Source organism: Candoia aspera, chromosome 4, assembly GCF_035149785.1.
Source record: "Candoia aspera isolate rCanAsp1 chromosome 4, rCanAsp1.hap2, whole genome shotgun sequence".
Taxonomy (NCBI): Eukaryota; Metazoa; Chordata; class Lepidosauria; order Squamata; family Boidae; genus Candoia; species Candoia aspera.
Genome location: NC_086156.1, coordinates 43,281,676 through 43,306,468, shown reverse-complemented (window position 1 = coordinate 43,306,468; position 24,793 = coordinate 43,281,676). Strand labels below are relative to the sequence as shown.

General features: G+C 35.4%; 1 protein-coding gene across 3 annotated transcripts; it reads left to right on the top strand.

Moving 5' to 3' along the window:
• Positions 1-232: 232 nt before the first annotated feature.
• DYNC1LI1 (dynein cytoplasmic 1 light intermediate chain 1) lies at positions 233-22,978 on the top strand. Of its 3 annotated transcripts, XM_063303929.1 has the most exons (13): positions 233-589; positions 922-995; positions 10,333-10,449; positions 11,448-11,678; positions 14,711-14,880; positions 15,325-15,418; positions 16,279-16,414; positions 16,902-17,013; positions 18,942-19,001; positions 19,120-19,164; positions 20,136-20,256; positions 20,468-20,629; positions 22,157-22,978. In XM_063303929.1, the coding sequence occupies exons 1-13, from the start codon at positions 429-431 to the stop codon at positions 22,267-22,269; spliced, it is 1,596 nt and encodes a 531-aa protein (XP_063159999.1). In that variant the 5' UTR covers positions 233-428; the 3' UTR covers positions 22,270-22,978. The 3 variants fall into 3 exon arrangements, with proteins under 3 accessions (XP_063159999.1, XP_063160002.1, XP_063160001.1); XM_063303932.1 differs by lacking the exon at positions 922-995 and having other exon boundaries at positions 236-398; XM_063303931.1 differs by lacking the exon at positions 922-995 and having other exon boundaries at positions 420-589.
• Positions 22,979-24,793: the final 1,815 nt, after the last annotated feature.

The following is a 24,793-nucleotide window of genomic DNA, read 5'->3' as shown; positions in this document are numbered from 1 at the left end:
ACCTGCCGTCCTCTCAGGGCCACTTACTCCAGGTCCCGGGCGCCATCCTCTTCCTTCGACCGCTTCAGTTTCGCCCGTTTGGGACTGAAGCTCCCGCTGCTCAAATTTGAATTTGATGCTCAGGAAAACGTTGAGAGCGCATGCGAGTGAACCCTCCCTCTCCTGGCGCCTTAGCGGCGGCCCGGCGGCGACGCGCGTCCACTCGGCTTTCTATTTCCAACATCCGGGTTTTTGTCGACGTCGCTGAGCCTGCCGCCGCCGCCCGCTCTTGTGGCTCTCTTTCTCCCATTGAAGAAAAAGGCGGCGGAGGTGGCGGCAGCAGCAGCGAGGACGCTTTGCTCGGTGGGGTCGATACAGCAGGGGGAAGGGGACCCACGCGGGCCCCCGCCTCCCTCGCGGTGTTGTGAGTGCGTGTGCGCGCAGCGAATATGGCGGCGGTGGTAGGAGGGCGAGCCGGTTCCTTTCGTTCCTCTTCTTCGCCAGGGATGAGTTCGGGCTACGGGGCTGCCGCCGCCGCCTTCGCCACAAATAACAGCAGCGGTGCGGACACGCGAGCGGGGGTGGACGAGGACGATGGGCAGAATCTCTGGTAATTGAACCGTCTCCCCCTTCCTTTGCCAGCTCCAGAAGGGAACCGTTAATACCCGACCGCTCCCCCACGCCTCTCCCCTCGGGCGCCCAGCAGCTGCCTCCGCGTCGCTCACCTCGCAGGCTCCTTTCTTTCGGGGCTGCGGGGGGGGGGGGTCTCCCCTGGAAGCCTCCTCCGCCATGTTACTGCCTTCCCGACTCATTTTCTGCCCCCGAAGGGATCTCTCCTTTCCTCTTGCATCCTTCGCCCAGCACTGCTGGCGCCGTGAGAGGAGTGGGTCCTTTTCCCCCCGGGTCTTGCCCTCCTTCACGGCTCTCCTCCTTTTGCGGCAGGTCCTGCATTCTCAGCGAGGTGTCCACTCGTTCCCGATCTAAACTGCCTTCTGGGAAAAACGTTCTGCTGTTGGGTGAGTGGTCGCTTTCTTCTAATCTCCTGCTTATTCTCTCCTTTGACTACTCTCTCGTGGCCTTGCCCTTGTTCATTAGGGGGCTGGACCGCTTCACGCTGCCTTTAGAGCACCAGCGAAAGAGGCCGCTTGTACCGAAGGGAGCGGAGGCTGTAGCCAGCGCTTCGTTGATCTTCCAGCCTACTTTCTCGTGCTCACCCCCGCCCCCTTGCAAGATTGAACAGATTCTCTTGTGCTAGACGAAAACGCACCACTGGAGCCGTGTTTGTCTTCCTTAAACAATAGTATATACGAAGTAAGGTGTTAAAACTGGCTTTCAGGGTCTGCTTTGTGGTCTTCGGGTTTGTTGATTGACTGGGAAGTCGAAACAGTCAAAACCGTGTCTGTTGCTGTTTTGCATTATAATGCCTTAAAGTTTTTGTCTGTTAGATATGGTCAGTCATTACCTTCATACTCTTTTTGCTATTTGTTAATAGAAGTCACAATGGACTGCTTGAAAGTAACTGACATTTGAGGTTGTCAAGATTTATCTGTACCAGCAGCTATGTCCTTCTGGGGTAGGGGGAGTCTCATAGGCCTAGACAGGACCTAAAGAATCAGTATTATATACTGATGGATGTTTTCTATTTTGATGATGCATATTGTAATTTGAGAAATTAATATTGTGAAAAAAAATATACATTGTGTTCCAGTAAACTTGTTTCTTGAAATGTAAACTTGGGTATCAAGTATGAGCAAACCTACTTGTGGGTTAGCTTTCTAATGGCTGCTTTTTTTAAATTAAAGTTTTTATTAAATTTTTCAACATACACATACAAACTAAAAAGAATGAAACAAAGAATACTACAAGAAAAGAGAAAACTAAAAAGGTGCAAAAATACAAAGGGAACTACTACATAAGTGACTTCTGACTTTCTACAACAAAGTTATACATAACTTCATAGCAATCTCTTACCCTGATTTAAACTAAAACAAACGTTATTTCTATGAAGCATTTCCATTTTCAATGTAACATTCTCTTCTAAAACAAACTTTCTTTCCCACTAAACGAAAACATAAAAAACCTTTTCCAACATAATTTTTCACTTAATAAATAGTCAAATATTCTTCTTCACTAAAATTTTATTCCTCCCTGCCAGCTAAAATAACAAAAAAATAGCCTTACATTTGGTTAATACTATTTTTAAAAAATCCATCAAAAGCCTTAAGAAACTAGCCTAATAGTCCCTCCTTGTGGGGGGAGATGGGCAGTGATAAAAATTTGATGGATGGATGGATAAATATTTAAACAATTAACCAAAGCATTTATATATTTAAACATTGCATCTTACTCCTATTATGTATTTGTACCATGACCTTATTAGTATCCTTTTACCCAAAATGAAATCATTATCCCAAGAACAAAAACATCCACCAAAACCTTTAAGAGGCCATCCTGATAAACACATTTAAACAACTATCCCACTTCAAAATAAAGCAGGGCATTTACATATCTCGGTATTACCCAGAGAGCTTTCCCCTTACAGGTCTCAAATTTAACAGCCTGCCTTGTGAAGTCCAAATATTCTTCAAAAATCTTCCAGCCTTTTAAGCTTAATCTTTTTTCTTGATCTCGATATTCCAGTAACACGGCTTTTCCCATCTCTCCTTTTGCACCCAGAACTCTTCCTTCTTCAAATTTCCACAGTTCAGTTTTGCTCCCTGCACTTTTTAACCCCAAAACTTAAATCGTTGCTTTCCTCTTTAAAGAAGAAGCATTATTCTCAGACTAGTTTTCACCCTTGTCGTCTTCTTCAAATTGTTGGTACCCTCTGGACTCCACAGGTTCTGAGAGATGGTCCAGGACTTGGGTGACCTCAAGATAGAATTCTTTAAAGATCCCTTTAATTTCTTCCATGTCTCTCCACAGTATGTTATGGTGCCCTCTAGTGCTTCAAGGTGGTAGAACCATTAGGCAGCTAAATTGGGAATGTCCTTCAGCTTATTATCAGGAAGTGTTCAATCAACATAATAGGAAGTGCAAACAAAGGCCATTCTCATGGGAAAGTGAAGGCAGATAGCTGAGAATTCAGCTCTGCAGATTCAACAAAGTAGGTAAATCTTTTATAATCGTCAAAACATTTTAAAGCAATTAAAGATTAAAAATCTTTAAATCCCAGCATTCCAATTTAAATATTAAGCCAAATTTCCAAATTAATAAATTCCAAAAATAATGAAAACCACCAAGAGGTTCTACATTTCTTTGTTGCAAAAAGCCTCTTTTCAGTAACAAATAAACAAAAAAACCTTAGTGTTATAGAAATGAGGTAGGCAGCTTCAGAGTCCGTTTTTGGCTTCATTGTGGCTTGGGAAAAGATGACAGCCCCGCTTCCCAGTTGACCACTCACCAGTCGATCACAAAACACCATTTTGTGGTCTTCTGGCTGCGACCAGCCATCCGGAGCGTACATGGGGTGATTCCTGGTGTTCTCCTTACTCCAGAGAACACTTCTGGGCTCTCAGGAAGCCTGCCTAAGCCCAAAAAATTTGTAGCGCTGACTGGTCTATCATGGAGATCATATAGACGCTGTTCAAGCCGCCATTCCCCCACCAGAAGCCTCTAGTGGCTGCTTTAAATTGTTTGTAGATTAGTTAATTTAAGTTGTAGAAATGAAATAGGTGAAAATATTGACTGTGAAGATGAATGACACAGATCACTTGAGGCTCTACTAGGTAAAAAAATAATGTATTCTTCAAATTGATTTAGCAATTATACAGAAGTGGCTTTTTAAAATAATTATTTCCCAATCTAGCATTCACCATATATGATGGTATATGCTGCTGGTCTCCTGTCCATGTGCTGATCAGATATGACCATGCTTAGCTTTTTGAAATCCACCAAGGTGGGCTAGTTGCTCTTTACTAGCTAGCTATTGACTGATTATATATAATATGAAATACTGGACTTGCAAATACATTCTGTAGCCATCCACTGGACATGAGAAGTTCAGTAATGTTAAAATGTTTCTGTATTGTTTAATGCAACTAACAGGACAGTTAACATTAAAATAATGTATTTGGCTGTTTAGTCCAAAATTTCAAGAGTCTATAAGTGCTATATTATACAGAACATGTTAGTGAGGCATAATGGCTAATCTGTTTTAGCATATGAGTGGAAGTTATACCTTTAGATATCATAACTCAATATGATTAGGTTTATTTTCCCATGAATAACAGTTTAAAATACTGTTATGTGTGTTAGCTTTCCATAGCCAGTAACAATGAATTCCTGTTAATTTGTCAAATTCATTCAAGTTCTCCATCCTGAGCAACGTTATTTATAGTTCTCAATACTGTTTATAGCTCCAATATGTCTCCAACAGTCCTGACCTCTTTTTTTTTTTTAATTGCTTTTCTGCGAGAAATATAGTCCTATCTCTGATCACTATTGCTGATCTTTCCATAAAAAATTTTGTGCCACATTATTACTTATTAAATATCAATGACCATTAGGTACCCTGCAAGGTTAAAACTGAAACATGAGGATATCATTATTTGTTTCAAGACAGCTAAAGGCTGCTACAAATAAAACATTGTGACCAGGATATGTGATATTATATAATTCCCTTGAATTGGAAGGAGTAATATCCCCCTTCTCAAATTTCACTTAATTGACACCAAGATTAATAATGTGAAGTTTATTCAATTTCTCCATAACCTTGGTTTCATTAAAATAATAATAATAATATATCTTAATTAAAACAGCATTTGAATTATTCTTATAGTTAATATTGATGCCAGTGCAATGCTATGGGGAGGATCAAGAAAGAGTGGGATCTAGCGGGGGAAACAATAATTTTGTAGCTCGTTCTCTTTCTCAATATCATTTATTTATTTATTTGAATTTATTAGCCACCCAACTCCAATAGACTCTTAATTATGGCTATGAATTTTAGTAATGTTAATCCATGTTGATCCTTTTTCTTTTCCCTAGTATTTCATATTCAGCATATTTTTAGAAAGCAGCATATTATAAGAAGTCATTGGTTGCATTTATATATTACACTCTGCTATGGCTTATTATTTGCTAAAAAGTCAGACCTTAGCTGTGTTTTCACACCATACTAACCATAAACTATGCTTTAAAAATCATCGTGGATGTCAAAACAGGATCATCCACATTGTATCTTAGCTTGGTCCATATAACATGGTGTCATATTAAGCCAAATGCTGGTTTGTTTTGGCTTAGCATTTTATGTGAATATTGCTAACTGCCCATTAGCGTATGTCTGTTTTAGAAACATTATAGAAACAACATTGCACATTTTGTGGGAGTGTTGTACAAGCTAGAAGTGTTTGTGTAAATAATTGCTCTATTTCTTGGATCTAAGAAGTGGTTACTGTACTTAGGTCCAAGAAATCGAGCAATTCTTTGGAGAGAGATAAGTAGTAGGGTTGTAGTGGCTGTAGGTATTCTTAATATAATTTTTTGGAAAAGGTAGTATCAAGACATTGATGCCCAGATTTTAGAAGGCCAGTTGGCCGTTGAATACAGTGTTGAAGATCTTGCTCTAAAATGTAAGCAGAGCAAGGGTAAAGGCATGAGATGTGTTAGGACAAAAATGAAATGTTTAATTTAAATATACACTTAATTATAATGACATTAAATATGTTTAATAAGATAATTTATTAATTGAACATTAATAACTCTCTCAGAACTCTTCCAAATGTTGCTGTCAAACTTGTAATTTTTAATGTGATTTAAAAAAATTACAGCTTGACAGCAACATTTGGAAGAGTTCTGGAAGCAATAATGAGGCTTTGGAGGCCATATCACATTGGGCTTCAGCTGCTGTACCTCTATAACTAATGGATGCTAGTCCTGGCTGTTAGAAGTAAACAGTGTAAGAAGTAATATATTTCATTGTAAATTAAAATGACTTAGTGGTCAGATTTGCACGAGTTTTCAAAAATATGTTAAGAATTATAAATGGTTCTTTTAAAAAAAAAACAACCTCTTTTTTTGTGGGAATTTAAATCTATGGCCACTTCCTATGCATTTTGAAAAAAATAAAACAGCAGATACTAGAGAACCTTGATGAGAAGGTGTGAGCTCTTTGCATACATTATAGCCAGTTGATTAGGTCAGAAAATTATACAGCAAGGTTCTATTTGTATACAATGGATAGTCTTTTAAATCATGTGCTTCATTCTGACTAATGTTTGTTTGGACGCTAATATGTAAGTATACTTTTAAGAAGCTTCTTGTTTAATTGTCTGGCCTTTAAAATCTTATAACTTGGAATCAATTCTTTTCTTTTTCTTTGATCAACATATTACTGAGTCTAGGGCAACATTTTTTCTAACTAGTTGGCTGAGTTACTTTGGGCAGCCCCAGAAATACTTTTTTCTGATTTATGTTACATGAGCAAATTCAGTGTGATCATTTTTTTTAAAAAAAAAAGCCATAATAACTGCTTTTGTGCTTTCAGTGCTCTAATATTGAAACAGCTTGGATTTTGTAAAGGACAATTAAAAGTAAAGGACTATTACCATCCTTTATTTTTTAATGGGGCTCTGGAATTTCAACTTAATAGGCTTTATTAAAGATCTCTATATTACATACAGTGTATACCTATCTTTAGATAAACAGAAATCAAGGTAAGTGTTCAGTCTAAGTGGTTGCATGTCAGATTGTGAGAAGCTGCTTAGTATAATTGTATGATACCATGCTCAGTATGTTACAGTTTTCTGCAGTAGAAATATGGAAGGTAGTGATATTTGACTAACTTATAAGGAGATAGGAATGTTATGGAGAGCCAGTTTGGTTTAGTGGTTAAAGGCACCACTTTAGAAACCAGGAGAACATGAGTTCTAGTCCTGCCTCAGGGATGAAGCCAGCTGGGCGACTTTGGGCCAGTTGCTCGCCCTCAGTGAGAGGAGGAAAGCAGTGACAAACTACTTCTGAAAAATTTCCAAGACAACTATCTGGACTTGTTCAGGCAGACCCCAGGAGTCAAGACTATTTGGGGAGGCACAAACGTAAAAGGACCTTTATTATGCAATAACACATAGGAGGCTTGTGTGGTATTGGGTTCCAAATGGGAGGAATATATAAAGGGGGGAAAAAGTTACAGCAGGTAACCAGGCAAACATAAGTATCATAAGCACAGGTACTCATGTCATTTGGGTTCAGTTTGTTGCAGTTAGGCCTTATTAAATAACTGAAATAAATGTGGTAACAGCTTAATTGAAATCCCAGCAAGTACAATGGAAATAAAAATGAAATGTACTTTTCTTGATCTTAATCAAAAGATTTGTTACTTGCAGCAATTCTATATGACTTGTATTAGTCCTAAAAGGTAAAATATGCAGTAGGACAGTACAGCATATCAGATTCAATTTCAGAAGATGCTTCCAAGTGCAGGGGGGTACAAACATAGCACATATTTGCAACTCTTTCAAGCAACTGTGTCTTTTCTGAGATAAATGGCTACTTTAAGGAGTTGCATATGTGTACAGTACTGAAACTCTTCTTTTGGAAATGAATCTAAAACAGTGTTTCTTAAAGTGCGGTCCTAGGAACCTGGGGTTCCCCAAAATAAAAATTATTTGCCAGTTTATGTTGAAAAATAAAATAATATTAAAATCTCATCAAACAATTGTGATAAGCAATAGTGGCAGTGAATGCGTCAATTTTAATTTTTAATACGGTATATAGTTATAAATATAACCCATACAAACAAAAGCTCTTTTGGGATCCTTCATAATTTTTAAAAATGGGAAGGGGTCCTGAGAGAAAAATGTTTAAGAAACACTTATCTAAAATATTGCATAGCTATACTATGCAATATATCCTATAAATATTGTCAGGATTGAAACTGTATTATTTTTACCCTCATATACTTGGCCTGCACTTGTAAGATACATTGCTTTTCAGGTTGTCATGCATGCCTGATGTTTCTAACCTAAACATTATGATAAGCAATGTTGGACAAACCAGCTCTTGTCAGGAAGTATCCTGGATAACCTTTTAATATTTTTGCTGACTTGCACAAAAAATCTGCTGCAGATATGGGTGTTGTTTGCAGTGTTCATCGTTTTTATATACAGTATTAAATTGCTGCTTTATTTTTTAATCAGTGCATTTAACTGTGTTGGCTAATGCAAATTTGGTTTTAATTATTTCATATTTTATACCCCCTTTTGTGAGTTATGCCCTAAAAGATAGGTTAATCAATATATATCAAGTAAATGAATACAGAATGTGGGAGTAAGACATTCAACAAAAAATTAGTTCAAAAACGCATGTATCTCACCTTTTTGTATTTGATATCTTGTCTGCATATTAGCTAGTCCTGCCTGACACTCTGAAAAATATACACATCCTTGTATATTAATCCCCACTTCCCCAAGGCATTCATTTGTACTTGACTGCTGTTCTGGAAAGTCAGTCTAATCTATGGGGAAGGCTTTCTAGGGAATACCAGAAAGAGAGCTGAAAAAAAATCTGTTGTGTGTCTGGAATATGACAGCCAGTTTAGTATAGTGGTTAAGGCACCAGGCTAGAAACTGGGAGACCATGTGTTCTAGTCCCGCCACTTCTGAAAAACCCTGCAGCCAAGAAAACTGCAGGGACTTGTCCAGGCAGTCTCTGAGAACTGGACACGGTTGAAAGAATTAAAAAAAAAACTAGGTAAAGCACACACTGTAAGGTTTGATATATAGCTGTTGAGAGTGCATTCCAAAACAAAGATAGTGAGCATCAAAATTCTTTATGTGTAAAGGGATCATTTTCTGTGGTAGGTCTTTATATTTTAACTATTACAGTATATTCTTTTCTGCAATAGCCTTATTGAAATGATATACATAAGCCAGTTTTTTTAATCTTCAAACACTGCATGTAGTATACTATCTTTTGAGAAATAAGAGCTATATTTGGGTGCAGCAGACATAAAAATTTCCTCTTGAGAGGGAGAAATTCCTCTTTCCCTTCTCTTTACCTGTTCCCCACAACAGCTTTCAATGTCTTATGAAACTGTTCTCATAACTGTAGGCCCCTCTTGTGTAGCGTACTGAAGGGTTCTCCCCTCCTTTTCAACATTTACATGAAACCACGGGGAAAGGTCATTGATGGTTTAGGGTTCAGTATCATCAAGATGATGTGTATCAATTATACCTTTTGATCCTGGGCCAGCCAGGTGAGGCTGTAGCAAGGTTCTGTCCCCATGCGCAGAAGTTATGCAGGTTTGGAAGGGGAGGTACCATCTCCGACTCAATCCTACCAAGACCAAGTGGCTGTGGATGTTTGAACTGCCCAGATCTGATGATATTCCATCTTTGATCTTGGATGGGGTGGCATTTCCTCCTTCAAGGTTGGTATGCAGTTTGGAGATCTTCTTGGACTTGCAACTCTTGCTTGAAGACCGGGTGTCAGCTGTAGCCAGGAAGGCCTTTGCACAACTCCACCTGGTGCTCCAGTTGCACCCTTTCCTAGATCAGGGGGCCCTTTAGACAGTCACTAGTCACCTTGTGACTTGACTGTTGCAATGTTCTCTACATGGGGCTGCCCTTGAAGACCACCTGGAAGCTTCACTTGGTCCAGAATGTAGTGGTGTGAGCAGTAATGGGCATATCTCAGTATGCCCATGTAACACTTCTGCTTCGCAGGTTGTTTGCTTCAAGGGGCTGGTTGTTACCTATAAAGGCCTACATGGTTACTTGAGGGATTGCCTGTCTCCTATAACATCCACCCAGCTGATTCAATCCTGCAAGGTTGGCACGCTCCAGGTTCCTTCTGTTAAACAGTGTCATTGGAAGTGCACCTTCTCTGCAGCAGTGCTTGCCTTCTGGAACAAGGGTCCAGTAGGTGGCCCCATTCTGCAGTTGTTTAGAAGAGATGTGAAGACCTTCGGCGAGGGACAGCGAGACCCCTCCTTTCATTGCGCTTGCCATCTTTTACCTTTATTTTTTATGGTTTATTGGTTTATTGTAATTTCTTTGATTGTTGTGAGCTGCCCAGAGAGTTAGGCGGCATACACTTTAATAAATTATTATTATGAGTAATCTACAGTTAGATTCACAGTCTAAGACTGGTAAAAACTTAATAATTCAAGTCCCAACCAAGGACCTAAGAATTATTAAGGTAGTGTTGTTGTTGTTGTTGTTATTGTTTTACATTTGATGATATGGACTTTAATTTACAAAGGCTTATGTGATCATTGATAGTATCTAACATGTGAGAAAGCTCTTTATTTTTGCTGCAAAAGTCTATAACAGCTATGCTTCTGTAGACTTTTGTGAAAAATATATTAAAGCTAATGTTAATAAATGCTCAGTTTTTGTTTTTTAAATCTAGGTGAAGATGGAGCAGGTAAAACTAGCTTAATTGGAAAACTTCAGGGAATTGAGGAATACAAGAAAGGAAGAGGAATGGAATATCTGTACCTAAATGTTCACGATGAAGACAGAGATGGTAAGTACCAGTTGAGACATGAAGATGTTACATTCTTGATTATTTGGGGCATGTTCGAGCATTTTAAAATGTGAATCTTCATTAATCAGCAACTATCAAATAAAATATCCCATAGCTATATCTCATATATCATGCTTTCTGCTTGCTTATGGGAGTTGGTAGGCTAGAAAAAAGTGAATTTTGAAAGGATGGTTTACACTATGGAAAATGTGATGGCTGGTTGAGGGTGACTATGCAAGATAAGAAACTTTCTTTATCACCCCTAGTTGCTATTTTCCCTGTTCTCTAAAACACTTCTGTAGCTTATAACTGCATCATTTTTTCCCATCATTTCTAATTATTTTCTCAACTGTTTAACCAGATTGAGCTTTACATTAAAGTGTGCCATTTCTCTCAGTCCAATATTTCTTACTTGCTTTTACTTTGCCTCTTTTTTCCTCTTTTTGTCTCTGTTTTTAATAACTCTCCCCTACTTTTCTTCAAAATCTTTTATACCATATTTTACTCTAGTATACCTGTCTTTTCATCTCTCTTGCCTTTATATGAATGTTCTGTTGTAATTTTTTTTTTTCTATTTCAGAATATATAGAATAATCAGGCTGGTTTAGGTTAGATAGGTGTCAGAGATTTTGGAAGGTTTTGTATATTGCTGGGAGGAAGGGGTTTTAACCAAGAAAAAAAAAGCTCTTGAAACATGGCAATGTCAAGATTCATCTGACATTTTGCAGGTTTGCATACCTCTGCTAACAAAACAAAAAAATTTTCATTGTGAACCATAATGATTTTTTTAGTCCCAGCTATTTAAAATATATCAGATTAGAATAATTCAAAGATGATCTTTAATGAATGATGCTACTATCTTTTCTTTCATAAGAAAAAAAAATGAGAAAAATTCTTGCTATCAAAATTCAGTATAATCATAGTTTTAATGTATAGTTCTATAGTTTATTGTTAATCGTTGCCGTTGGTGTGCTATTTGACTTTTGCTTTGTTTCCAGATCAGACAAGATGCAATGTATGGATATTGGATGGTGATCTGTACCATAAAGGGCTGCTCAAATTTGCAATAGAAGCCACCACTCTAAAGGATACTTTAGTTATGCTGGTAGTAGACATGTCTAAGCCATGGACTGCTTTAGATTCTCTACAAAAGTGGGCAAGTGTTGTAAGAGAACATATTGACAAATTAAAAATTCCTCCTGAAGAAATGAAAGAAATGGAACAAAAAAGTAAGTATTTTATAAACACTTGGATATTTGATACATGTTATGAAAATATTGATAACCTTATCTTCGTTGTAAATAAATGCATCTTTTCCATTCTGAAGATATTGGCTACTATAATTGTCAGTCTTTATTAAAGGAAATCTAATGGTGACGTTAGATCTAGTATCTGTTTATACATGCTGTTGTTGATTTTTATCTTATAAACTAATTGGAGGAGACATTGCCTTAAGAGGCAATATAAATCTTTTAATTGAATTAATTATAATATTTTATAAAGATCTTCTGTTATAAATTTATATTTTCAGTATAATATAATTGTAATATCTACCAAGCCATTATATGTGAGATTATCATTACAATTTGTCCTGAAAATAGTAAGGTTTAGCATATAAACAGTTTAATATTCTTGAAATAGTTCTATTCATTATAAAGCTATGGAATCAGTACCTCTGCTCAGAACATATTATTTAATTGAATTTTTAAAAAATTTCCTTAAATGCATGAATATGTCTTTTTCTCACCTGTGTCTTCTCAAAATGGTCACTCAGGAAATGCAGTTGGGTCTAAACAGCTGAAAGCAAAGATTTCTAAAATATATTTCTCCTGATACTAGAAGCCTGCTCCATAATAATGGAGCTCCAGTGGATATTCAGAGATGTGGTTTCTCCATTTCATCCATAAAATTCTGCTTTTAATAGAAATAAGAAATTCTTAACTATAAAGATGCTGTTGTGGTAACTATAAATTATTTTAGTGGAACAGCACTGATGTGCTGCAAATAAGGAATAAGTAATAAAAAAAATGTTTCACATCTGTCATTCCTTCATTAACATCTTTTGGACATAGTCTATCCATAGAAACAGACATCATTGCTGACTTTGTAACTGCTAATTTCTGACCCCATTCTTCAAAAATCTCCTGGAATATTGCAAATGTCATAACATTTTGTGTCATTTTGTAAATTCCAGTACTAACCAAAAACAAAAGGCAAGGTTTCACTTCCCTTTTCCTTTTCTGCCTGGAACCTTTAGTCCCCTCTAGTGTCCAGTTTCTGAAGTCATAGTCTCAAATCTCTGTTATGAGTTAGGATAGACAGAACAATTTAGTTCCCATGAAAGGCTGCTTATTTATGTAATTATTTCCAAAAATCTTTTAGTAAAAATCTTGATATTCAAAATTTGTCTGGTTCCTTAATTTGTTTATAACTTTATTGGATCACAGGCTTATTTAGCTTTTTGCCATTTATTTCCAATTCTTTAAATTCTTAAGTTTATAGTTAATTTTTCTTTTGTTCAAGAATGAAGGTAAACTAACTGGGTGGCTTTTCAAACTCATCATTCCAAAGATCTCTAAAAGCCTTAAGCTAATTAAATAGGTAATTTCCAAAAGTGATTAGAAAGTGAGGTTAGTGAACACTTAAAAAGGCTCTGCTGAGATTGTGAGCATGATGGCTGTTCGTCTCCTGGTGCTCAGACCTGTGGAAAACCTCTGTCCTGTGGTCTCCTTGCGAGGAGCAGCCATTTGGAGCATATGTGTGTAATCTCCTGTCCTCTCGGTATCCAGAGAGGTTCCCTAGAACAAGTCTACTTGCCAGTTCTTCGGTCTTTGCCACCATCATCTCTGTTCATTTGGAGATGTGCTAGTTCGCCTCCCTGGAAGTCCGCTTTGAAAATGATTTGGAACAAGTGCTTCAGACCTAATGTGAGCACAGCACTTCTCTATGAGTCATTAAGTATCTCTATTGTTTTTAGATTATTTTTTTTTAAGGAATCTACTAATTCAAGTTACTATAATTCTTGACATATTTGTCTATCTCCCATAATGTTTGAAAATTTTCAAATACTGGAGATGGAACTAATAAGAGAATACTCTAAATTTTAAATTGAGATATAGTAATAGTAAGACAAGTCCAAACCATATGAATTAATGTTCTAGCCCCTGAGTTATATCTTGACCAGCATGGTTATCGTAACCATTGATTCCTGAACATTCTGTTGAATTTTCTATCGTACTAGCCCTGTTCTTGGTGGGGGGAGGGGGAGAGAAAAAAAGAGTGCATTTTCACCCTAGTTCTTATCCTGAATATAGAATTTTGGAATCAGTAGTGGCATCAGGATCAAAAAGTTAAAATAATACATGTTTGAATAAACCATCAGGAAGCACCTTAAAATAAATCTAACTTAATTTTAACTGTATAACAGTTTTAAGCTGATCCAAGGTAATACTATGAAAGGTACGGTTTCCCAAAAATTCTCAGGCTATAAAAATATAAGGAAGCTCATTTCAGTACTAAAGGTTGTTGTTGTTGTTTTAGTATCTATTGTACATAACTATTTTTATAAAAGAGCCAGTTTGGTGTAGTGGTCAAGGCATCAGGCTAGAACCCAGGAGACCATGAGTTCTAGTCCCACCTTAGGTACAAAGCCAGATGAATGACCTTGGGCCAGTCACTTTCTCTCAGCCCTAGGAAGAAGGTAATGGCAAACCACTTCTGAAAAACCTTGCCAAGAAAACTGCAGGCAGTCTCCGAGAATCGGACACATTTGAACTTTTTTTTTTTAATGAAATAGTCATACTGACGTAGTCTGGTACTCCCGTGAGAGTAGATTTCTTAGGTGCAAGACTGGTCTCACAGAAACATTGTGAACGTAAGCTAGATAACCTTCTGCAGTGAAATATCCTCAGAATTTAGATTTTGTAAGGTATAAGCAAAGAATGAATTTTGTGAATTGCTGCCCTCTTTTTTTAAAAAAATTGTGTTTATATTTGCTTTTCTATTTGCTTCCAGTTATTTGATTATTATATTCAGAATTTTTTTTGCAGGTTGCAACTTGTACCTAAAAACTTCCTTATATATAATATTTCTCTGATGCCTATTAATTAGGTTTTTATAATTAAAACGATTAACAGTATTCTCTGGAAGAAAGGCAGACATAATTGAAAGTATATAATATTTCTGATAGAAATGCAAAATTTATTTAGGAAGAAAGTAACTTCCTCCCACCCTCCCTCCCTCCCTCCCTTTCTTTTTCCAGTTGTTAGAGATTTCCAAGAATATACAGAACCAGGAGAAGATTTTCCAGCTTCTCCACAGAGGAGAAATACTTCATTGCAAGAAGACAAAGATGACAGTGTTATTTTACCTCTGGGTGCAGATACACTAACATGTAACTTAGGCATTCCTGTAGTAGTAGTTTGTACAAAGGTTTGTTCCATTTTAATTAATGTTATATATCTTTAAATAATTTAATTAAACTTTTAAAACAATTGGTTGATTCATTAAAAGCCTTAAGAGTTTTGTTTTTTTTAAATACTTTTATTTTTGGCCATTTCTTATCCCTTTTATTCTGAATATATTGTAAACTGGTAAATGACAGTATTATATATCTTTGAATATAGGCTTCAAATTTATTTTAGATTGGCGCTAATTATGATTTTGGACCACTCATGAGTCTTTCAATTACTATAATAAGAGGAGAGAGTATTATTGCTCCAGATGCATATCTGTCCCTTAAGAATTTCTGCTCTAGAAAACCAGTGTATTAATATAAATATCGTATACTATTGGGAGTTTCTAGAACTGCAGTTAAATTGATTTCTACATATACAATATTAACCCCAACAATTTATTATTTTATTTATTTTGCAGTGTGATGCCATTAACCTTCTGGAAAAAGAACATGATTACAGAGACGAGCACTTTGACTTTATTCAGTCATACATCCGACGGTTTTGTTTACAGTGTATCCTTTAGTATATAGATATAGCATTAACTTTCAGTTTAGGTAATTGTGAAGATCATTCTAAGCCCTCAAGCTCTCTGTTGAAATCAAAAAGATTAAGGTGATAGGATTATCGTATCTTGATCTTACACGTTGAAATATGAGTAAATCTTTTACCTTTATGCAGCCTTTGCTCCTCCCTCATTTCCAAACAATCAAACTAGGATTTCTCTTTTAATCAGCTTAGAGCAAAACTGTTAAGTAATAGTGTGAACTTGGCTTAATTTATAAGTTCATTCCATATTGGTAACTATCAAGTCTTAAGAAAAACAGGAAACTGTTAATTATATATTTAATTGCTTATGTTATAAAAGGAGGAATAAAGGGGCTACATGAGTGGCCAAATGGCCTTTTCTTATTTTTTTTCAGTTGTGATATAATCATCCACATGGGCAAATAAGTAAAAGGTAGTCCTCGTTTAGCGACCACAATTGGAACTGGCAACTTGGTCATTAAGCGAAGCGGTTGCTAACTGAAACCATGAATGTGCTTATGATCTTACTTCAGCTTTCCTTTGCTTTACAGACCTGCAAAGGTTGTGAATGTGAAGATTGGTCGCAAAGTTACTTCTTCATTGCTGTCGTAATTGCAAACGGTCGCTGTACAAGGCAGTCACTAAATGAGGACTACCCTGTATGATAAATAGAACAAAGTATGCTTAGTAGCATATTCTTGAATTGTTAGATTTTGCACATTACTGAAAGTAATTTTAGATTTTTAAACTTGGTGGATGCTATCACACATTTAAGAAGAAAATATTTCAAGGTATATAGATTTGCAATGGTACTAAAATTTTGGATTTTCTTTAACAAATAATTCAGATGGTGCAGCACTTATTTACACTTCAGTAAAGGAAAATAAGAATATTGATTTAGTGTATAAATATATTGTCCAGAAATTATATGGTTTTCCTTTCAACATACCTCCTTTTGTTGTGGAAAAAGATGCCGTATTTATGTAAGTTGTTCAGTAATTGGGTTTATGTACAATAATATCTTGAAAATATTGTTGCTTATTTCCAGTTTTTTAAATGAGTGTTTTATTTAGATTTCCAGTTGCTGGAATACTAGCATTGAAGTAATTTCTAGAGTTCACTGAGAGGGGAATTTCAGGACAGAAGAACAACACTTTTCCTATCCTACTGAAACCTCCCAGTTTTGTCCTATACAGTTTTAAAAGGCTTCCAAATAGGGTGTTTCATTGCTGTATATTGGGTTAGGAGGGAAAAGTTTATGCAAAATAGAAATAAATAAATTTTATATAGTGCAGGTAGTATGTATATTTTTAACTGAATTTTTTATTTTAAATTTCAAAAGGGACTCATGGAATTTAATATGAAAATTCCTTGAAGAACAGAGGTATTTTTGTATGGGATGTGATTGGAGAGAAAGAGAACCAAACGTGAACAATTGAAATCTCTTGTGTGATAGTATTTTGCCTTCAGTCCTGCAGGATGGGACAATGAAAAGAAGATAGGAATATTACATGAGAACTTTCAGACTTTAAAAGTCGGTGACAACTTCGAAGATATTGTTACAAAGCCACCTGTCAGAAAGGTAATTGCTTACTGTAATTAAAAGATATATTAGTATATTGGCTTATTTGCAATTTCAGGAAAACCTAAGTAACAATAATGTGACCCACTACTTCAGATACAACTGAAACTTCTTTTTTGGCTGTAGTCTGAAGCATATTTAGAAGTAACTGTCATTTAATAATGCCGTAATATTTAACTTGCAGATTAGGCTGGCTCCCTCTTTACTGATTTTTTTTTTTTAAGTTGCTGAAAGCTGAGCTGTTTTGGAGAGCCCTTTTCTAATTTGGTGTTGCCATCTTTATTTTTGTATTTTCTACTTTTATGGTATCGTTGTTTTTGCTTACATTGTGTACTGTTATTTTTACTTACAAGTGTTGGGTTTTTAGGTTGTACTATGAATGTTTTAACTGTATTATTTATGTAAGCCACAAAAACCTTTCTGAATTGCGGCAGGATAGAAATACGTGAAATCAATCAATCAATCAATCAATCCAGAGCCTTGGTATCTGTTACTTATGCCCCATTGAAGAATAGGATTGGGAATATATATATATTCCCAATATAATATAAGCTAGATTTTAAGTAGGGTATAAATGGGAATAGCTTTGAAGAATTGATGAATGGAATGTCGTTAGAAATTTTAATTATAAAATTATTTAAGAGGACTTTTCTCATGCATTTAATGTTAGGAATATATTATAATCTTGCTTTTAAATAGTTGAGTTTTTCATCTGTAGTGTCAGCATGATGTCTGTTGGCTGCCTTGGTATCATACCTTGTAATACTTAGGACACAAAGGCTGTCATAATTTAGCCTGTATCTTTGTAAGTAAGTACAAATAAATATATTTTTTCAGGATGCTGCATGTGAGTTCAAGAGCACAATTGTTGCTTTACATAGATTACATTTTTATACTAATCATTAAACAAGAAAATTATGAAGACAGCATTGCTTATAACTGTTTTTCAACAATAAATTGGTCATATTTGTATTAGTAAAATCCTACATCGTAAATGTAAATGTCATATAAGATAAATGAATGAACTTCTGCTTGCCAAAGAAACAAAGCTTGTGAAATAACATTAGTTGTATGCCACCCAGAGTTGGTTTTAAGATGGGTGACTATGCAAATGTTTTAAATACATCTTGATTGAATGACTTTTTTGATTTATATTATAAAATATATTGTTTTTCTGATGTAAAGCAATCAAGGTGATAAAGGTTCCCTTGAAAACATATCAACTAAAACAGACACATTCAAAAAAAGCAGTGTTGCAAAAAACTATACAAAAGCTCCAAGACTGCTAAGAAAAGGCACAGAACTGCATTTCTACATTAGTGCAACAGAAGTTCGGAAGTGTCCTTTTTGCATGCTGTTTTTGGACATCTATAATAACTAGGTTAGTGCTTAACTACAATACTGTAGTAGTGGTTAAACGGCAAGATCAATAATGCAGTCTTACAGAGAGCTCCTGTGTGTTGCACACATCTTCCTTCTAACAGTGGCCCAGCCAGTCATAGTCTCTTAAGAAGCTCATAGCACAGGATGAAGGCAAGAACCCCTCTCATTTCTGTTCAGAAATCAGTTTTCAGTGTTACGCTATCTCTGAACATGGAAGTTCTTATTTAATACTGGATGTCTAATACCTACTGATGTGCCTGGCTATATGTGAATTTATATGATACCATGATAAGATTCTTAGCAACTGGTTGCAAAACTTGCAAAACCACTGCTTGGAGAGAGTCACCCCATAACCATAAGCATTTTGTGATAAGCAACAAAAAGATAAAAGCAGAGATTCTTTAGGAGATTTTATTGGTTAAATGAGGCCTAGGCTTTTTAATAGCTTTAAAGATCACAGCAGTGCTTGAAATATGGGCTTGAGTCTGATGTCTATGTATTTCATATTTTTCTAGACACATTTTAATACGTTTTTGTTATTGCAGTTTGTACATGAGAAGGAGATAGTAGCAGAAGATGACCAAGTATTTCTTATGAAGCAACAGGTATTAATCTGTACTTTTCATAGTTGTTAAAATGTATTTTATTTAATTAGAATTACATTTCATTTATATTTCAACATTTATGAACTTTTGCTCTTGCATGTCTGATTGTGTTTTTCAGACTCTGTTAGCCAAACAGCCACCTTCTGCAGCTGGAAGACCAGTGGTTAGTAAAAATTATTAACTTATTAATAATCCACAACAGGCTTCGTTTTAATATGGCACAGTAGCTCATTTCTAATGAAGTATATCATATATTACTAACTCTGCATTTTGTACCTGAAATCTTTAATCATTTTGCTGCTTTTAGACTATATATCGTGTATATGTACATCCCTGACATCTTGTTGAATTCAGTGGGACTTTTTTATTCTTAAAAAAACCTAGAATAGTGCTCATGAAAAACTTAACTCTAAATTTTTAGATTTTGAGGACATCAGATATATGCCAACACTGAGATGTTTGTTTGTTTGTTTTATTTATTTATTTATCAAATTTGGCACTGCCCATCTCCTCCCACCAGAGGGACTAGCAAACATACTGAAGGTTTGCCAACTTTGTGAGCACTATATGCTAATGTTAGAAGTTAATATTCACCTCAGTCAATCAAATCTTTATTTTGGTCATAGACCAGCATAGAAGTTAATAATGAACCTCATGTTTTTTCTTCCTAATAGGTATTATATTAAAAGGTTTTCCTAACCTGTTGAAGTATGCTCAGTAGTCAGTGTATTCTTGTTCATTCTATCAATGTATATACCCAAAATTAACAATCACTTTTTCTTATGTATTTTTATAAAGTTCACCTCTTCTCCTAATCTATGTTAACCTGTGTGATAATAAGCTTATTTTAGAAAGCTTGTCAATGGTTTTGTTATATAGGAAAAAGTAAGGAATTGTTTAATTTCATTTTTTCAAGCTGCTAAACTGGGATTTTGTGACAATGAAATCGCATTTGTTCTCTAATCATTTATAGACTACATAATCTGTAACCATAGTCTTCTTAGCAGTCATTTTTAAAGGTTTTTTTTCTATAGGTGGCTAATCTTAGAAGAATATTTTTAACTTCTTGACATTTTCCAGATGGTTTTATGTCCATGAGATAAATAATTTACTGTAGTGTAATATTCTGTATAGGACACCTCACCAAGAGTCCCTGGAGGATCACCCAGGACACCAAATAGATCTGTAACCTCCAATGTTACCAGTGTTACGCCCATCCCTGCTGGATCTAAAAAAATAGATCCTAGTATGAAAGGTAAAACACAGAAGATATTATTAATTTGTTGTAATTGTTTGGGATTTTGGTTTACTACTCAGTTGGTGAGGCAATCCTTTATATATAGTTTACATTTATTTATTTATATTTGTATCCATTGTATAAAAAACATTTTTAAACATGTTTAAATATTTCAAATTGAACTAAACCATATTATCACCATGTCATGGACTTTTTAAAAACTTTTCAGCTGGAGCCACAAGTGAGGGGGTATTGGCAAACTTTTTCAACAGTTTGCTGAGTAAGAAAACTGGATCACCTGGTGGACCTAGTAGCATTGGTAGTCCAGGAGGAGTAGGGAGCACTGGAAGTAGCAGCAACAGTAACCTGCCACCATCTGCAAAAAAATCAGGTAAGAACTGTATATAAATATTTTGAGGTTGATTAAATGGAACTTAAGGGATAGCTTCAAATCAACTGAACTCAAATTAACTGAACTCATATTAAATGCTCAAGCAACTAAATACAGTAAGAACTTACATAATGATTTAACATTAATGTTTAGTGATTCATATTTTGGCTGATTTCCTCATTGTTACAAGTTGGAAGTAGTCTAGTGCACAAGCTCATAAATTCTTCTACAGAGCTTTAACTCAGGCTGGTTTTTTGCCCATAACTTCTGGATTTATTAAATTCTTCTTCCCCAAAGTTTTTTTAAGGGAAACGCTTACTGCATGTGGTTTGGGAAAAGCAAAAGACAGCATTAATTTCCTGTTGCTTCTGTTTTCTCCAAGTGATATTATAAAAATTGTTTAGATACAGTTGTGGCAGAGAGAGATACACTATGGCTAACAGACATCAAGACAGATAATATGTTAACTTTGTAATAGTAAGGGTGATACTATTTTTAATACTCCAGTATCTTTCTTGATCATGTTTCTTCAATTTTTTTCCCACATTCTACAATGGGCTAATTTACTTCTACAGCATAAGCAGATCTTTGGCTCTCTTACTGTCCTTTTCTGGGTTGATGGGAATGAGGGAGGTATTGTTTTATCTATACAGGCAGATTCCCCACTCCTTCAGCCTAGAATATGTATATGCTTGTTTTCTTATAGATCAATTGAGGGTACATTGATAGGAACTTGATAGGGGAAATTATTCTCACCAAAGCATACTTTCCTAATATATAAGTATAGATAAACCTACTTATGACACTAATTTTTCAGACTTACTATTGGATACCTTTTCCTGTCAGGCTTGTCCTAAGACTGTCTAATACTGGCAAATGCAGCACAAGTTTATATCCTTGAATGCAAAGTTATAACTACAGTGAGCCTGCATGTTATTTTAATAGACTTGTGTCCTCAAAATTCTGCTTGTTCTGGTTGAGGCCAAGAGGCATGTATATGGAAAAAAATCAGCATGTATAGGTTTGGCATGAATATTCTGTCCCAAATTTGCCAGTACTTCCTTGCCAAATTCCCCCTTCCATATGTGGCAGTGAGAGACTAAAAATTCTCTTGTACTATTAATTCTGTGCTTCAAATGTCCTCTCCCCAGTTCTTACATTAGCATTACAAAAGACTATAGACAGTATCTTAGGGCTGGAATTAGCTTTTAAGAGTATTACAAGATAAATTGCTAAATTGGGTATTGCCATCTGACATGGGAAAATTGTTTGTTTGACCAAAGAGAGAGAGAGAGAGAGGGAAAAAACAGTAATACATCCAAAAGAAGCCAGGTAAAGACACTGATACAAGATTATGTTTATGCAAGTAGGCCCATAGCATGTATTTTCAATCTGTGAAATGCAATTTAGTATTGGCTAAAAATAAGTAATAGCAACAATATGTCAAATTCTGTAATAAAAACACACTTGGCATACAGTGCTTGTGTGGAAAATTACAAAATATATATATATATTCTTTCTTTATAGGGCAAAAGCCTGTCTTGACAGATGTTCAAGCTGAATTGGATAGAATCTCACAAAAACCAGATCTGGTTTCTCCAACAACACCTACATCTCCCACAGAAGGTGAAGCATCTTGAAGACACCAAATATAGCCATTTATTCAGTTCTTTGGGATAATTTAAACTTGACTCTGCCTCTTCATTCAATGACTGGAACTGGGGAACTGAAACACTTTCAGAAAAGGACAAGCAGATGATGTCTGTTGTGTCGCTCAACATTGTAAAAGGGAATTGTATAGATGAAAATTATTACACAATATAATATTGCTATTCACAATTCAATGTGACATTCAGAAGTCGCTTATTCCTGAATTTTGTTTAAAGTCAGTGCCATTCTCTAAATTTGAAGGTGTCCATGTAATCATTTGAAATCAAAAAGCTGCTTGAAGAGTTGGCAAAATGATATGCAAGAAGCATGGGCACTTAGTTTATATTGAACTCCCCTTAGCTTAACTCAGTTTTACAAATCCTCTTGGGGAAGGATCTACTAGTTTTGTTGGAGAAAGGTTAATCAACCATTGTTCTTTTGTGCACCATCAATAAACTAATTCAAATAAAATTTAACACTTCATTTGGAATATGACTTCAGATTATGCTGATCACATTTGAAATTTAACTGTATTAAACTGTTTGAACTAAAGAGTAATACAGTATTGAGGATTCAGTTCCAAATATTGGCATGGGTTTGAATCACTTTGGGATTCTAAATTTCTGAAAAGTAAATAGAAAAAGTACATGTGACCATTACTCTCAAATTAATGAAAATAAATTCCTTAGATATGTTTTACATTTATGCCTTAATACTCATTTTTGTTGTTTAGGTAGAAATGTCATCTAAAGTCATACAGATTTCAGCATATTTTTGTAGTACATAAAATGCTTATTTCTTTGCTTTTGGGAAAGTCACTTTTAGTTTCATAAATCTATTTCTAATAAGTTGCCTTCTAGACCATTTATTAGGTTTTGGAGATTATTGTTGGTATATCACAGTACAGAAGTACTCTAAATACTGTAGGTTCATCCATAAGCTTATATGCATCTCCTTTGGATTCCTACCTCCTTAAACAATGTCTCATAAATGCTTCTGAAATTCCACTCCCTTTCACAAATAGTTTGCCATGCAATATTTGGGGCTGATATTCAACAAATCCAAAGCATCCTTAAATAATTATATGATGGCTCAACTCAGATCATTGGTGAGTATATGTCAGGGAGGAAAAATACAAATTCTCACAGCACTGTAGCAAACATGAAAGCACCAAAAACTTCACATAAGAGATCTCTATCTAGTGTATTCTACATTCTTAGATAAACATACTTTTTGAAAAGGTAGTAATCAGCTTGAAGACTTTTTCTTGGCATTTCTGGGAACACTTTTTAAAAAAAATAATAGGTTCATCAATGTAAGATTTCTGGATTGATTTTTGTTTTAAGTCTCAATTTCCTGATAAAAGAAGTAAACTCTAATTCCAGTTGCTTTACATCACTAAGATCTAACTTTACTAAATGAATGCTTATTCCAAGAAGGAATATATTTACAGAAGGCTGTTTACATAAGTTTTCTTTATTTTTTAGTGAAATACATGAAATAAATTGTACCTGTTCAGATTACTACTATGTAAACACAATGTGAACATTTTGATGTGCATTTAAGATGTGCATGAGTTTATAGTACAGATGAGGTAAGTAATGTATCTTTCCAGTCATTTATATCTTGAATTGTTTAACTGTATTATTTGTCTAATTTAGGACAAAGATTATAGAAAAGGCCTTATAGTTTGATAGAATATGTGAATATGCAAAGGAAACATGCTAAAGACGTTAAGGAAATGTATTAAACTAGGAAGTATTTGCCTTACAAAAAAGTACCAGCAGATATATTTTCTATGCTGTGTGAAGTATCTCTCATGTTTAATTAATTAAGTTTTAATAGAAAGAAAATTCTAGAAAGGCAAAGACCAGAAGCCATGACAATAACTCGGAAGTGAATCCCCACAGGGAGGGAAAGAGTTTGACTAATTAGGGTAGCAGTCCTATAAAAAAACTGAAAGTGAAAGTGGGTAACATACTAATATATAGCACAGTGGCTTAATTTTTTTTTTTCTTATACTTAAGGCCAACTGCATGGACATTTTTTAATACAGATTTTAGAATGTGCTGTGCCTGCCTTCCAGGAAAAGGGGGTACCTCTGGAGCTACCATTGTAAATTTCATTCTCCATTCCTTCCTTTGAATTCTGCACATGGTTTGTGTCAGATCAGAATCAAAGTTTGCTGTGAGATTTAAGAGCAAGTAGGATAGGCTTTAACTGGGCAGTGTTTTTAAATAAACATTAGGATCATATGTGGCAGCCATAGAAAATATACAGCTTTTTCGTAGTGGTGCAGTGACATCCAATAAAAACTTCAAAAACAAACACAAATACACAGCGTAACAAATAGCTTAAGATAAGGCTTGGTAAGTGGCACAAATGACTATCTGGTTTAGCGCTTCTCATTTTAATTGTCACAGATTACTATTTATTGGAACCTGAAATTTGCCAAAGCACATTAAGTTGATAATTTCATAAAAAATTGGTAACAATTCCCAAATACCAGGGATT